The following is a 14,852-nucleotide window of genomic DNA, read 5'->3' on the forward strand; positions in this document are numbered from 1 at the left end:
ATGGGACTTTCCTGCCTGGGCTGGTTTTGAACTGTGAACTCCTTATCTCAGCCTCCTTCCTAGCTAGGATTACAGGCATGAGCCACTAGCACCTGGCTCAATTTGTATTTACTTTATATTGTAAGTTTATTTTTAATTTTATGAAAGTAACTACTATAATTCCAAACATCAACAAATTAAGGAAAACATAATATGACTATCTGAACACATGAATAAAAGTTACTGGGTCAATTTTGTCATTCATGCATATTTTTTAAAACCTAAGAACATGAAGATTAGACACAAACATTGTAAATCCAACAGAAACATGAAAAAAAGTAAATATTTTACTATTTGAACTTAGGAACAAAATAAGAATGCTATCAGCATTTCAGTGTACTATTAAATATAGGCTATGTCAATGTAAAAATGCAAAAAAATGAAATGTAAAAGGATTAACAAAGCAGAAAATAGAGATGTTATTATACACGTACATAACAAATGAAAAGGAATCATCTTCAGATAATTATCAAAACGGACACTGTTGGAAACCAAACAAAACTACCAAAATCAATATTTATTATTTGCATGTAGCAGCCACAGACAAACAAAAAGACAGAATAGTATTAGATATCAAAAATAGCTTGAGTGGTGATTAAGCAATTAGAAGGCTGAGATACAAAGATTGCACATTTAACGCCAGCTTAAGATACATAGCAAGACTGAGTCAAAATAAAACAAAACACTTAAAAAGGAGTTGGGAATTTAGCTTTGCGGAAGAGCCCTTGCCTGGCAAGTGCAAAGCCCTGAGGTAGGTACTCAGTTCTGGAAAGAAAAAAACAAAAAACACTTAAAATACTGAATACCTATGAAATTAACAGAATCAATGTGGGATCTCTACACAAAAACAATGGGAAACACTAAAATAAATTAAACAATGAACAAATCTGTGGAGAGACCCAAAATGTTTATGGAACAGAAGACTTGATTTGTATAAAAATACAAATTCTAAGCTGTCAAGTTAGCTTGTGCATGTAGTCTGAAGCCAGCCCAAGCAGGGTAGTCCATGAGATTCTTATCTCCAATAAACAACCCCAGAAGCCAGAAGTAGAGCTGTGAGTCAAGTAGTAGAGAGCTAGTTCAGTGACAATACTTAATCCTGTGTTTAAACCTGAGGATTGGCATGTGTACACATGCACACACTATCTTCCAAAATTAATCCTCAATCACAATTTTAACAGTAATACAAGTAGCCAAGTGAAAGTGTAGCTATAGCAGAACTACTATCACAAAAGAGCCAAAAACAAAGAGCTACTTCCAGAGTGGGTTAGATGATTTGCTATTTTGTATGACAACTTAATGACCAGAATCAGTTGTTCTTCATCTGAGTTTTCCAAATAGTAAACTGAAAAAAAAATCATAAACTACTTCACGGGGCTGGGAGTTTGGCCTAGTGGAAGACCCAGGTTCAATTCCTCGGTACCCCACGTACATAGCAAAAAGGCGGAAGTGGTGCTGAGGCTCAAGTGGTAGAGCTCTAGCCTTGAGAAAGCCCAAGGACAGTGCTCAAGCCCTGAGCCCAAGCCCAGGACTGGCAAAAAAAAATCATAAACTACTTCAGAAAAGAGAATAACATCATGTGAGCAAAAACTCCAAACTCTTCTCAAGCAGTACCAAGAAGAATAAGAAAGAATTGTTAGAGTAAATTTTACATCTTCCATCTAACTGAGAGTAGAGAGAGGCAGGGAGAGAGAGGGAAGAGAGAGAGAGGGAGGAATGGAAGAAACAGAAGAAAAGAGAAGGAAGGAGGGAGGGAAGGAGGAAGGAAGAAGGGAAGGAAAGAGAAAAAGGAAAGGAGGGAGTGAGAAAGGGAGGGAGGGGTCCAGGAGTGTGGCCTAGTGGTAGAGTGCCTGCCTAGCATGCACCGAAGCCCTGGTTCCAAAAAAAGATGCAGGAAGTGAGTGGAACCAGCCCAAGATAGAGGCCATGTAGGCTGCAGCCAATAAGGCCACAGGAGCAAGGCTCTTGTCACACCAGTGCACACTCTGGTGCCAAACATGAAGCTACAGGATTTAATCTTTGCCTTTCTACACTTTATTCTTGGTCTGATGCTTCCATGGTATTTGCCCACTTGTCTTTTTTTTTTTTATAAAAATGTGCCTGTCCCACCATATATATTCACCTGCTTTTTAAATTTTTAATGTGCCTGTCCCACCATATCTATAAACCTGCTTTTTAAATTTGTAATGGGGCTCATTGCTAAAACTTTACCTTGAGCCTCAAAGAAGAATTTGGATTTTTGAGTGACATTGAACTGTTAAGACCTTGGTGATTCTTGTGGATGGACTAAATGCATCTTGCATTGTGAAATTAGAAGAAGCCTTTGGGGCCAGACTGGTATTTGTTAATATTTGACATTTAATATGCCCCCCAAAACAACACAGTGACAAGAAGAAACTTTATGAGGTGAAGGTGGGCTGGAAAAAGATAGGTTACTGGAGAATGTCTTTGCACATATGTGTGTGTGTGTGTGTATCATATATACATATCACAATGAAATTACATTGTGTGAATGAATGTATATATAAATGTACATATACAATGGAATTTCACTATTATATATAAATTACATATAATTTTAGAATACATGGAAGTTTATTACCATAAATATATATAATAATGTATAATGTATATAATTGCATTATATATTACATATATTACAAACACACTGAAATCATTCTGTCAGAAAGAATACTATCATTTGCATGAAACTAGGAAAAAATATTTTAAGAAATGTCAGTCAGGTTCAGAGACTAATGCAGCATGGCTTATCTCGTGTGTGGAAACAGGATATAAACCATAAACATATATGAAAACATAGGTTAATATACATACACACACATACAAACTAACTAAAGCATGGTATACTCAGGAAAGGAATTCCTCTGAACAACTAACTCAACTGATTAATAAAAATGAATACTAGGAAGCTGAAGCATGTTTTGTCAGGGTAGAAAAAGGGAGGCAGACAGAGGACAGATAGGAGAATATAGTTATTATATTCAATGTACAAATGTGAAAATGGAACCAGATAACTTGAGAATATAGGTGGGATTGGGAAAGACAGGGAAAATATAGAAGGGTTGATATTGATCAAGATACATTTATATATGGCCGGGAGTTTGGCCTAGTGGTTAAAGTGCTTGCCTAGCATGCGTGAAGACCCGGGTTCGATTCCTTGGTACCACATACATACCAAAAAAAAGCTGGAAGTGGTGCTGAGGCTAAAGTGGTAGAGCTCTAGCCTTGAGAAAGTCCAAGGACAGTGTTCAGGCCCTGAGCTCAAGCCCAGGATCGGCAAAAAAAAAAAAAAAAAAAGATACATTTATATTTATAAACTGATATGTTGAATTAAAGCATGGTATAAACACATAAGGACTGAGCATACACTTATGAATGATGAGGCCATAAAAGAAAAATTTATGCCAAAATGAATTGATACAAAAAGGGTAGAGTGGCTCATATAATACCTGCCCAGCAAGTGTGATGCTTGAGTTCAATCTCCAGTGTACACAAGAAACATAAAAAAAAAAGAGGTAAGGAGAAAGAAAACTTTCCAGCTATTCATCAGAAAAGTATTAATATACAGAATATATAGAATTCAAAAAAAAATTAAAGAACAAGGACTTGTAGCTAATGCCTATAATTCTAGCTACTCAGGAGGCTAAGATCTGAGGACTGCAGTCTGAAGGCAGCCTGGACTTTAGTAAAAGTCCATAAGATTCCTATCTCCAATTAACCAGCAAAAAGACAGGAAGTAGAGCTATGGCTCAAGTAGTAGAGTGTCAGTGCTGGGTAAAAAAAAAAAGAACTTAAGTGACAAAGCCCAGGCTATTCAAAACTCTGTACTATCACAAAAACAAAATGAACAAAATTATATAGAGGATATGAAAATGCAGTATGAAAAATACAGAATAAGCCTATATAGAAATATCACAATGAGGGCCAGGAGTGTGGCCTAGTGGTAGAGTGCTTGCCTAGCATGCATGAAGCCCTGGGTTGGATTCCTTCGTACCACATACACAGAAAAAGTCATATATAGTGTTGTGGCTCAAGAGGTAGAGTACTACTAGCCTTGAGAAAGCCCAAGGACAGTGCTCAAACCCTGAGTTCAAGTTCAATGACTGGCAAAAAGGAAGGAAGGAAGGAAGGAAGGAAGGAAGGAAGGAAGGAAGGAAGGAAGGAAGGAAAGAAAAGAAAAGAAAAGAAAAGAAAAGAAAAGAAAAGAAAAGAAAAGAAAAGAAAAGAAAAGAAAAGATCACAATGAGGGCCAGGAGCGAGGCCTAGTGGTAGTGTACTTGCCTAGCATGTACGAAATAATGGGTTCGATACATGGGAACCATATACACAAGAAAGCCAGAAGTGTCACTGTGGCTCAAGTGACAGAATGCTAGCCTTGAGCAAAAAGTATCCAAGGACAATGCCCAGGCCCTGAAAAAATCATATTAAGTGAAGTAAGCCAGACTCAAAGGAACATAGGCCCAAAGGTTTCCCTCATTTGTCATAATTAGTATAAACCTTGTACTCTCCTAGCAGAAGTTTACAATAGTGCAAAACCTAGATATATAAAGCCATATGGGATGAGACTAAATGAAAGGACCTCCAGGATATAGAAACAAGAACCATATAATGTGGGACTGTTGCTCTTAATGTACTATCTTATTTCTCATCTCTTTTGTTATCCCTTGGTTATCTCATATTGTTACAGTATCTTACCTTGTTATCTGATATATTGTATATATGTTTATTTGAAATAGGATAGGGAAGGGGGGAAAAGGTGAGGGGAGAGGGAGGGAAATGGGGACAAAAACATGAGAAGGGGTAGCAAAGATTGTTAAGTAATGCACCTTCTATCTGGTGAATATAATGAAACCCCTCTATTAATTACAATAAAAAATACTTTTTCCAAAAAAAAAAAGAAAAAGAAATATCACAATGAGCAGGGCACTGGTGGACTGTAATCCTAGCTACTCAGTAGTCTGAGATCTGAGGATCATGGTTCAAAGCCAGCTCAAGCACAAAAGTCCAGGAGACTTTTGAATTTCCAGTTAACCACTAAAAAAACAGAAGTGGTACTGTGGCTCAAAGTGCTATAGAGCACTAGCCTGGAGCTGAAGAGCTCAGAGACAGTGCCCAGGCCTAGAGTTCAAGCCTCATAACCGACCAAAAAAAAAAAGAAGAAGAAATATTACAACGAACCCTACTTTGTACATATAATATATGTAAATAGGAACAAAAATGTCCCAAAATGAATCAAAATAATAAATAATAAAAGAAATTGTGTATACATGTATGTAATAGTTTTGCAATAAAAATGAAAAAATTGTTATTTACAACATAGAAGATATTATACTAAGTGAAATAAATCGATCACAAACTAATATTTCATGAGCCTGGAATGTGGTCTAATAGTAGAGTGTTTGCCTAGCATGCATAAAGCCCTGGAGTCGATTCCTCAGTTCCACATATTCAGGAAAAGCCAAAGTGGTGCTGTCACTCAAGTGGTAGAGCTTTAGCCTTCAGAAAGTCCAAGGACAGTGCTCAGGCCCTGAGTTCAAGCCCCAGGACTGGCAAAAAAAAAGACTATGTTAGGTAATGAATAGCTCAACAAAAATGATCAATATCATTTCACAATATATCAAAATATCACATTGAACATTTGAACACACAATTTTTATTCAATAATTATACTACAATGAAGTTGAGAAATGTTTTTACATATTAAAAACAGTACTACATGGGCCAGGAGTTTGGCCTAGTGGTGGAGTGCTTGCCTACCATGCACAAGGACAAGAGTTCGATTCCTCAGTACCACATATACATAGAAAAAGCCGGAAGTGGTGAGGAGGCTCAAGTGGTAGAGCTCTAGCCTTGAGAAAGCCCAAGAGCACTGCTCAGGCCCTGAGATCAAGACCCAGTACCGGAAAACAACAACAACAACAACAACAAAAAAAAGTTCTAGAGACAGCATTCCCACTTCTAGAGTATTTATATAAAAGAACAGACATCCTATGGACATGGTACTGGAAATATAAACACAACTACATAGACATAAAAATTTATGACTCTATAGATATGTTTTATTACATAGATTAATATGTATATATGACATACAAACCCTCAGCCTAATTTTAATTATGTTCTAAAATGTAAGTGCCTGAGATTGTATATAGAGATTCCCTTCTTGAATACTTGTTTGTTAAACATGTCATTTAAAATATGATGTAAAAATCAATGTTAATAAATTCTTTAATTAAGAACAGACATCAGGATCTTAGATGTCTACAGCCTCCAGTTCACTGCAGTATTATTCACAAAAGTTAATCATTTGAAACAATCAGTCTATCAACAATTGACTGGATGAAGAAAATGTGGCATGCCACTCAACAAGACATTCAGTTTTAAAAAGAAAATGCTATCACTTGCTACAATAGGGATGTACCTTGAGAACATTATGCTAAGTGGAATAAGACAATCACAGAATATACACTGCATAGTACACAGCTTACAAGAGGTAACAATGAATAGAAAACTGGTGGTTGGCCGGCATGGTGGCTCACATCTGTAATCCTACCTACTCAGGAGGCTGAGATCTGAGGACTGAGGTTCAAAACCAGCCCAGGCACTAAAGCCCATGGGACTCTTATCTCCAATTAACCACTAGAAAACTGGAAGTGGGGCTGCATCTCAAGCTGAAGAGCTCAGGGACAGCATCCAGGCCCAAAGATCATGAAAGGAAGGAAAAGAAAGGAAAGAGGAAAGGAAAGGAAAGGAAAGGAAAGGAAAGGAAAGGAAAGGAAAGGAAAGGAAAGGAAAGGAAAGGAAAGGAAAGGAAAGGAAAGGAAAGGGGAAAGGGAAAGGGAAAGGGAAAGGGAAAGGGAAAGGGAAAGGGAAAGGGAAAGGGAAAGGGAAAGGGAAAGGGAAAGGAAAGGAAAGGAAAGGAAAGGAAAGGAAAGGAAAGGAAAGGAGGGAGGGAGGGAGAGAGAGAGAGAGGGAGGGAGGGAGGGAGGGAGAGAGAAAAGAAGGAAGGAAGGAAGGAAGGAAGGAAGGAAGGAAGAAGGAAGGAAGTTAGGAAGGAAACTGGTTGCTAGTGGCTGGGGGAAGAGAAAGTGAGGAATGCTGTTAATAGTTATAGAGAGGTACACCTGATGAAAATTTTCCACATATCTCATGACAATAGCTTTTTATTGTGGGGAGGAGGCCGTAAACTCTGGCCTTATGTCTATTGGGAAGGGACTCCTAACACTTCAGCATCAACCCAAGTCCTTTTTATATTACTTATTTTCCAGTAGGGATTCGCTTTTCTTTTGGGGACAGCCTGACCTGCGTTTCTCCTACTTTATGTGTGGTTTGGCTGAAAAAACAAATGCATACTGGCACAGTTCTTTGTTGTTGCTGAGATAAGATCTCACTATTGCTGGTTTGGAAACTCAACCTTCCTAATTTCCGCCTCTCAAATAACTAGGATTATAGTTGTGACTCATCATGGCTAGCCAACAAATTTTAAACAATGTTTTACACAAATTTCAATAGGGTAGATTTCACATTATCTACATTTTATCACAAAAACATACAGGATAAAAAGAGCCTGGTTATGGTGGCTCATACCTGCAATCATGAGGAGGAAGAAATTAGTAGGAGTACACTTCCAAGCAAGTAGGGACAAAAAATTAGCATAATGGCATGTCAGTCATCCTAACTAGGTGGCAAGTGCAAATAGGAGGACCACGGTCCAGGCCAAGACTGGACATAAACTCAAATTATTAGAAATGACCAAAGCAAAGGGGCCAAGGCATGATTCAAATGATAGAGCATCTGCCTAGAAGAGATGAGGACCCAGGTTCAAATCACATACTGAGAGGAAAGCAAGAGAGGGAGGGAGGGATGGAGGTGGAGAGGGAGGGTGAGATGTGGGGGGGTGAGACAGAGATTCCTAAATATGGACAAGTGACCTGTCAAGATAAGGCCGAGAGTTTGGCCTAGTGGTAGAGTGCTTGCCTAGCATGCACAAAGCCCCGGGTTCAATTCCTTGGTACCACATACATAGAAAAAAGCCGTAAATGGTGCTGTGGTTCAAGTGGTAGGGCGCTAGCCTTGAGGAAAGCCCAAGGACAGTGCTCATGCCCTGAGTTCAAGCCCCATAACTGGCAAAAAAAATACAAGAGTGATGACTCAATACTCAGGTACTCCAGATCATTGACATGGCTTGGAGATATAAATATATCTATATAGATATATAAGTCTATGATAGGCTACATATATTGATATATAGATCGATATATACCTATCACATACAAAGACTCAGCTTAATTTTAATTATATTCTTAAATTTATGTGCCAGTGATTGCATATATTCTTTCCTTGAATACTTGATTGTAGAACATGATATCTGAATTATGATGTTAAAACTCAGTGTTAAAATAACTTTTAATAAAAAAACCATGATGCCAAAAATGATCTACAAATTTGTCAATCCCCATCAAAATCCCAATGAAGTTCTTTACCAAGCTAAAGCAATCCAAAAATCAGATATAACAACAAAAGACCTTGAATAAATAAAGCAATTCCAGGCCAAAAATAGCAATGCTGGTGGTATCACAATCCCAGACCTCAAGCTCTACTACAGAGCTATAATAATAAAAAAAAACAGCTTAACAGCTTGGTATTGGCAAAGAATAGACCCAAATATCAATGGAACAGATGAGAAGACCTAGATATCTACCATATCCTTACAGTTATCTGATATTTGATAAGGGAGCCAAACATATACAGTAGGAAAAAAATAGCCCCTTCAATCATTGGTATTGGGAAAATCAGCATCCATATGCTGAAAAAGTAGATGCTTGTTTGTCACCATATACAAACATCAACTCAAAGTGGAGACTCAAAGTCAGAGGTGAGACTTTGAAATTACTACAAGAGGGAGTAGGAGAAACACTAGAACTCATAGGCATAGGCAGAAACATTTTAGAGTTCCAGGGACACAGCAGATAGGAAACAGACTTAACAATTGGGTTTACGTCAAAATAAAAAGGTTATTACAGCAAAGGACAAAGACACTAAACTAGAAAGACAATGAACAGACTGGAGATGATTTTTAACAGCAATGCATCTAACAAAGGCCTGATACCCCCAAATTATACAGGCACTCAGGAAATTGACCTTTCCCAAAGCTAACAAATCAATTACTAGACATGCAAAGGAACTAAGGAGAGACTTTTCAGAAGAGGTAAGAATGACAAAGAAACACATAAGGAAATTCTCATCATCCCAGGCCATAAAGAAAAAGCAAATCAAAACAACTCTGAGATTCCATCTCACCCCATTTAGACTGGCCAACATTGCTGGCCAATGCTGGCAAGGAAGTGGAGAAAAAGGACCCTATTGTGTACCCATCCTATTGGTGGGAATCTAAACCAGAACAACCACTCTGAACAGCAGTCTGGAGGTTCATCAAAAAACAAAACATAATAGGTACTCACTAGCTACTATGTTGAAAAAGACCTATGTAAACTTGTGGGTGGGGACAGAAGAAAAATACTGGGAGAGAGCAAGGGAAAGAGTGACATTGTCCAAAATGAAACTTAATTGTAACCAATGGATACACTGCCTTTGTAATAACAATAAAAATTAACATAAGTAATCCAGGCATGGTAGCTCATGCCTGTAATCCTAGCTACTTAGGAGGCTGAGATCTGAGGATTGCAGTTCAAAGCTAACCCCCCCCCCCACACACACACACTAAAGAACATGAAGTGAGACTCTTATCTCCAATTAACAACTAGAAAACAGAAAGTGGTGCTGTGGCTCAAAGGGCAGGGTGGTAGCCTTGAGCTAATAAGCTCAGGGACAGCGCCCAGGCTGTCAATACCCCACAGCCGACCCCCTAAAAAATTAACATAAATAAAAAATAAAAGCCACAAAAATGCTGTCAGAAAATTATGCACATATTTGGTATGTGCATTTATATATGCAAGCTCTGGAGCAGAAGAAAATATTGAAAACTAATATCTGACAAAAGATTTATATTTAAATTACAAAATCCTTTACAATTTAATATATAATTCAATAATAAGTATACAAAAGACAAGAACAGATATATCACCAAAAGATGTATATATGACAAATAAGCACATGACAGATGTTCAAAACTGGGAAAGGGCAAATTAAAACCACAATGTATACCTTACTTAGAAAAGCTGAAGTAAAAAAACATTGTATACTAAATGCTAGTGAGGACATGTAATTACTGAATAACTTACACTGCTGATGCAAATATAAAACAAAATAGTGCAGCCATATGGAACAACAGTTTATTAGTTTCTCCAAAAGGGAAATATATACATATATATATAGCATATGAATTAGCCATTTTATTCTTTAGTGTAAATCCAAAAGAAAGCATATGCCCAAATACAGACTTACACAGAAATGTTCTAGCAGCTTTATTTGTTATAACCCCAAACTGGAAACAATGTAAATGTTATTTGTGTATCTATAAAATGGAACCATTAGTCATAAATAAATAAAAATGAGTTTTTTACATGACAATAAGAATCTAAATAACCATGTTGAACAAAAGTAATCTGGCAAGACATTACATAGTGTTTCTTTAAAGATTTTAGAAAATCAACAGTTGATTGGCATTTAAGACTACTGAAGAGCATGAAAAGATTAGAGTTCAGAATGAAACCACTACTTTGGTAGGTAATAGATATACAGGTGTGCATAAATATCAATACATACCCAAATCAACACATCAAATGTGTGAATTTTTACTATATATGTCTGTCAATTTCAATTAAATGATTAAGTATATATTTAAGAACCCCAAAATTATTATACATCTGTTAAAAATAGTATAATAAATAATATACTAAAATAAAGTGCTTTCAATGGTGTTACTAAAATGCTCTCAATGATATGAAGAAATAAATATAAATTAAATATAAAACTATACATATATCATTTCAATTACACATAAAGCTTATGTGATATACATGACATTTATGGTTAGAAACGGCTCTATATTAATATTTTTCCCTGGGATCATGAGTGATTTAAATTTTTTTCATTAGTTTCTTAAGGTTTTCTTACTTTCTTTTTATCTCAGCTTACAATATTCTCATAAGGAATTTTTCTTTTCTTTTTTTTTTTTTTTGCCAGTCCTGGGCTTGAGCTCAGGGCTTGAGCACTGTCCTTGGACTTTCTCAAGGCTAGAGCTCTACCACTTAAGCCTCAGCACTACTTCCAGCTTTTTTCTATGTATGTGGTACTGAGGAATTAAACCTGGATCTTCGTGCATGCTAGGCAAGCACTCTACCACTAGGCCAAACCCGCATTCCCACAGGAATTTTTCTTTTATGTAAAGCAAAATTTGAGTATTACCTCCCCCAGCAAGTGATTCCAACCTATATACTATAAATCTTAAGACAGATAAACAGGATTGGGAATTCATATGCCAGCCAAATACTTGTAGATTTAATAATCCATTTTATAGGGGCTGTGAGTTTGGCCTAGTGGTAGAGTGCTTGCCTAGCATGCATGAAGACCCAGGTTTGATTCCTCAGTACCACATCCATAGAAAAAAGCAGAAAGTGGTGCTATGACTCAAGTGGTAGATCGCTAGCTTTGAGGAAAAAGCCCAAGGGCAGTGCTCAAGTGCTGATTTCAAGGCCCAGGACTAGCAAAAATAATAATAATAATAATCCATTTTATACATGAACGAACATCCTCCAAATTTTCACAGGTGTATTGAAATAGAACCATACTGAATTGGTAGAACCTTTTGTTTTTCATGTCAATAGATAATAAAAGTAAAAATAGTAGCAGATGTCCTTCAAACAATTCTCCATGCTTCCTACCTATAGGCTTGATTTGACAATTTTCTGCTACCATACCAGTATGTTAGAGCTAGCATTGTACTTAGTATTCAATTAATTGGAGTTCTGTAATATGCTCCTCTTTCTTTATTATGACTTTGCATTATGTTCTAACCCACCCTTTTTTTTTCAGAGCCTCTGTCAAAATTGTGGGTTGTACTTTCTTATTCTGTTCATATCCTATAAAAAGTGAATGTAAGATTAAAATTACTAAAGATCACTAGAATCGTCTAGTATCATGGCTTCCTAATTGTGTCATTGGTAATCTACAATTAAACTTGGAGAGACTATTGCATAGGTTGAGGTTTCTACAAGTACTCCTAATAATTCTCTCAGAAATAAAACAAACAATATACAACAAAAAGCAGAGCTACAAGTTAAACTTAGTTATTTATCTGATTTAGTTTACCTCAAAGAATTATTCTCTGCTTTTTGTCTGCCAAGTTCACTTTCAGTGTCCATTGCTTTCCTTGCTAGTGATTTCATTTCTTTTTCCACAGTGGTTATAGTTTCCTTCATTAAAGTCATATTTGACATTTGCTCCATACGTTCATCATCAAGCTACACAAGTAGAATGACAAGGTGGGTTATTGCCAGCACTAAAAAAAAGCCTCAAGTAGTCTTTCTTCAGAGATACATTCCCTCTGTACAAATTGTGGTTTCTGGCAAATTGTAAATAATGAGATGACCACGTTAGACAATATTCTACATGCAAAAGGATTCCTTGTTATCTAAAATCAACAAATTGTACATAAAATAGAACTATGAAAATAATTGGTTGTCTTCTATCTAGTGTTTTTCACTTATAACAAAATGCTATAATAGGCTTATAAATATATGCATTAAACATAGCAACAGGAAACAAGTCTCTTAATTCCATTTTTATAGTTTTAACATCTTAACTATATATTCATGACACCTCAAATGTCTGGTATCTGCACATCTGGCAATATTATCTTGAACAAAATAGGGAGCTAAGAACATTATTTTAAAAATATTAAGGAATAATGCACCACTTGCTCCAAATAATCCTACCAATTCAGGGGCTTGGATCTGAGGACATGGTTTGAAGTCATCCTGGGAAGGAAATTTCCTGAGACTCTTATCTCCAATAAACTATTTTTTTTAAGCTGGAAGTAAGTTGGGCAAAAGGTGGATCACACCTGTAAGCCTAGCTACTCAGGAGGCTGGATCTGAGGATCGTGGTTTAAAGCCAGCCCAGGCACTAAAGTCTATGAGATTCTTATGTCCAATTAACCACTAGAAACAGGAAGTGGTTCTGTGTCTCCAGGGGTAGGGCAGAAGCCTTGAGCTGAAGAGCTCAGGGACAATGCCTAGGCCCACAACTGACCAAAAGAAAAAAAGCTGGAAGTAGATCTGTGGTTCAAGCAGCAGAACACCAGCCTGATCAAAAATGCTCAGGGTCAGCATTTAGGACCTGAGGTCAAGCCATAACCTGGACCTGAGGACCAGCACAAAAACATTTTCTTAATTAAAGGAAGAGTCAGGTGTTGTGAGACACATGCTTATAATTCCAGCAAACAGGTTAAGGCAAGATTTCAAGTATAAGAGTAACCTGAGTATAGAGGGGTATTCAGTTTCAAAGAGAAAAAAAAATGAATAAATAAAAGAATGAGAAAGGGGGGGGGCGGGAGTTTGGCCTAGTGGTAAAGTGCTTGCCTAGCATGCACGAAGACCCAGGTTCGATTCCTCAGTACCACATACATACAGAAAAGCTGGAAGTGGTGCTGAGGTTCAAGTGGTAGAGCTCTAGCCTTGAGAAAGTCCAAGCTCAGGCCCTGGGCTCAAGCCCAGGACTGGCCAAAAAAAAAAAAAAGAATGGGGAAGGGGGAAAGAAAAGAGAGAATGGAATAACAAATATATAAGAAAAAGGAAGGGAGCAGGAGGGAGGGGAGGGGAGGGGAGGGGAGTTCCCAAAATTCCTCCCTGGGTGACACTGTTCAAAAGGAAACATACTCATTACCTGACTTTATGTAACTGTAACACCTCTGTACAGCACCTTTACAATAAAATTTTTAACATAAAAAAGAAAATCCAATATCTCTCCCTGAAAATCCTCTTAATGGTTTTTAGAAAAGAACATACTTGATTGTTGCTCTTAATGTACTATGTGAAGTTATTTTGTTTCTCTTTTTATTCCCCTTTAGGTTTATATCATGTTGTTACTGTATCTGACTTTGGTACCTGGTATATTGTATATATATTTATTTATTTGAAAAAGGGAAGTTAAGCTGGGCACGGTGGCTCACACTGGTAATCCTAGCTAATCAGGAGGCTGAGAACTGAGGATCAAGGTTCAAATCCAGCCCAGGCACTAAAGACAGTGAAACTCTTATCTCCAATTAATCACTAAGAAACAGGAAGTAGTGCTGTGGCTCAGGGGAAGGGCAGTAGCCTTGAGCTGAAGAGCTCACGGACAGTGCCCAGGCCCATAGTTCAAACCCCATAACTAACAAAAAAAAAAGGCCGGGGGGGAGTTAAGGGAAAAACAAGATGAGTGGGAGGGGATAGGGGAGGGAAAGTGGGAAGAGGTAACAATGTTCAAGAAGTAATGTACCCACTATCTGATGAATGTAACTGTAACCCCTCTACACATCAACCTGAAAATAGAAATAAAATAAAAAGAGCTGGGCTCGGTGGCTCATGCCTGTAATCTTAGCTACTCAGGAAGCTGGGATCTGAGGATCAAAGTTCAAAGCCAGCCAGGGTATTAAAGTCTGTGAGACTCATCTTCAATTAACCACTAGAAAACCAGAAGTGGCGCTGTGTCTCCAGGGGTAGGGCAGTAGCCTTGAGCTGAAGAGCTCAGGGACAGCGCACAGGCCCAGAGTTCAAGCCCCATGATTGACAAAGAAAAAGAGAGAAAAGAACACACTCACACTTCACAATCTAACATACAAAAAAAACCTT

General features: G+C 37.4%; 1 protein-coding gene across 1 annotated transcript in view; it reads right to left on the minus strand.

Moving 5' to 3' along the window:
* The window catches only part of Tsga10 (testis specific 10), a 116,672-nt gene that overhangs the window by 66,983 nt on the left and 34,837 nt on the right, over positions 1-14,852 (minus strand). Inside the window, exon 9 of the mRNA XM_090336490.1 lies at positions 12,331-12,482. Coding sequence (XP_090192616.1) covers positions 12,331-12,482 — 152 coding nt within the window. The remainder of the gene's footprint in view (positions 1-12,330; positions 12,483-14,852) is intronic.

Source organism: Megascapheus bottae, chromosome 7 (genome assembly GCF_031878675.1).
Source record: "Megascapheus bottae isolate mThoBot1 chromosome 7, mThoBot2.hap1, whole genome shotgun sequence".
Classification (NCBI taxonomy): Eukaryota; Metazoa; Chordata; class Mammalia; order Rodentia; family Geomyidae; genus Megascapheus; species Megascapheus bottae.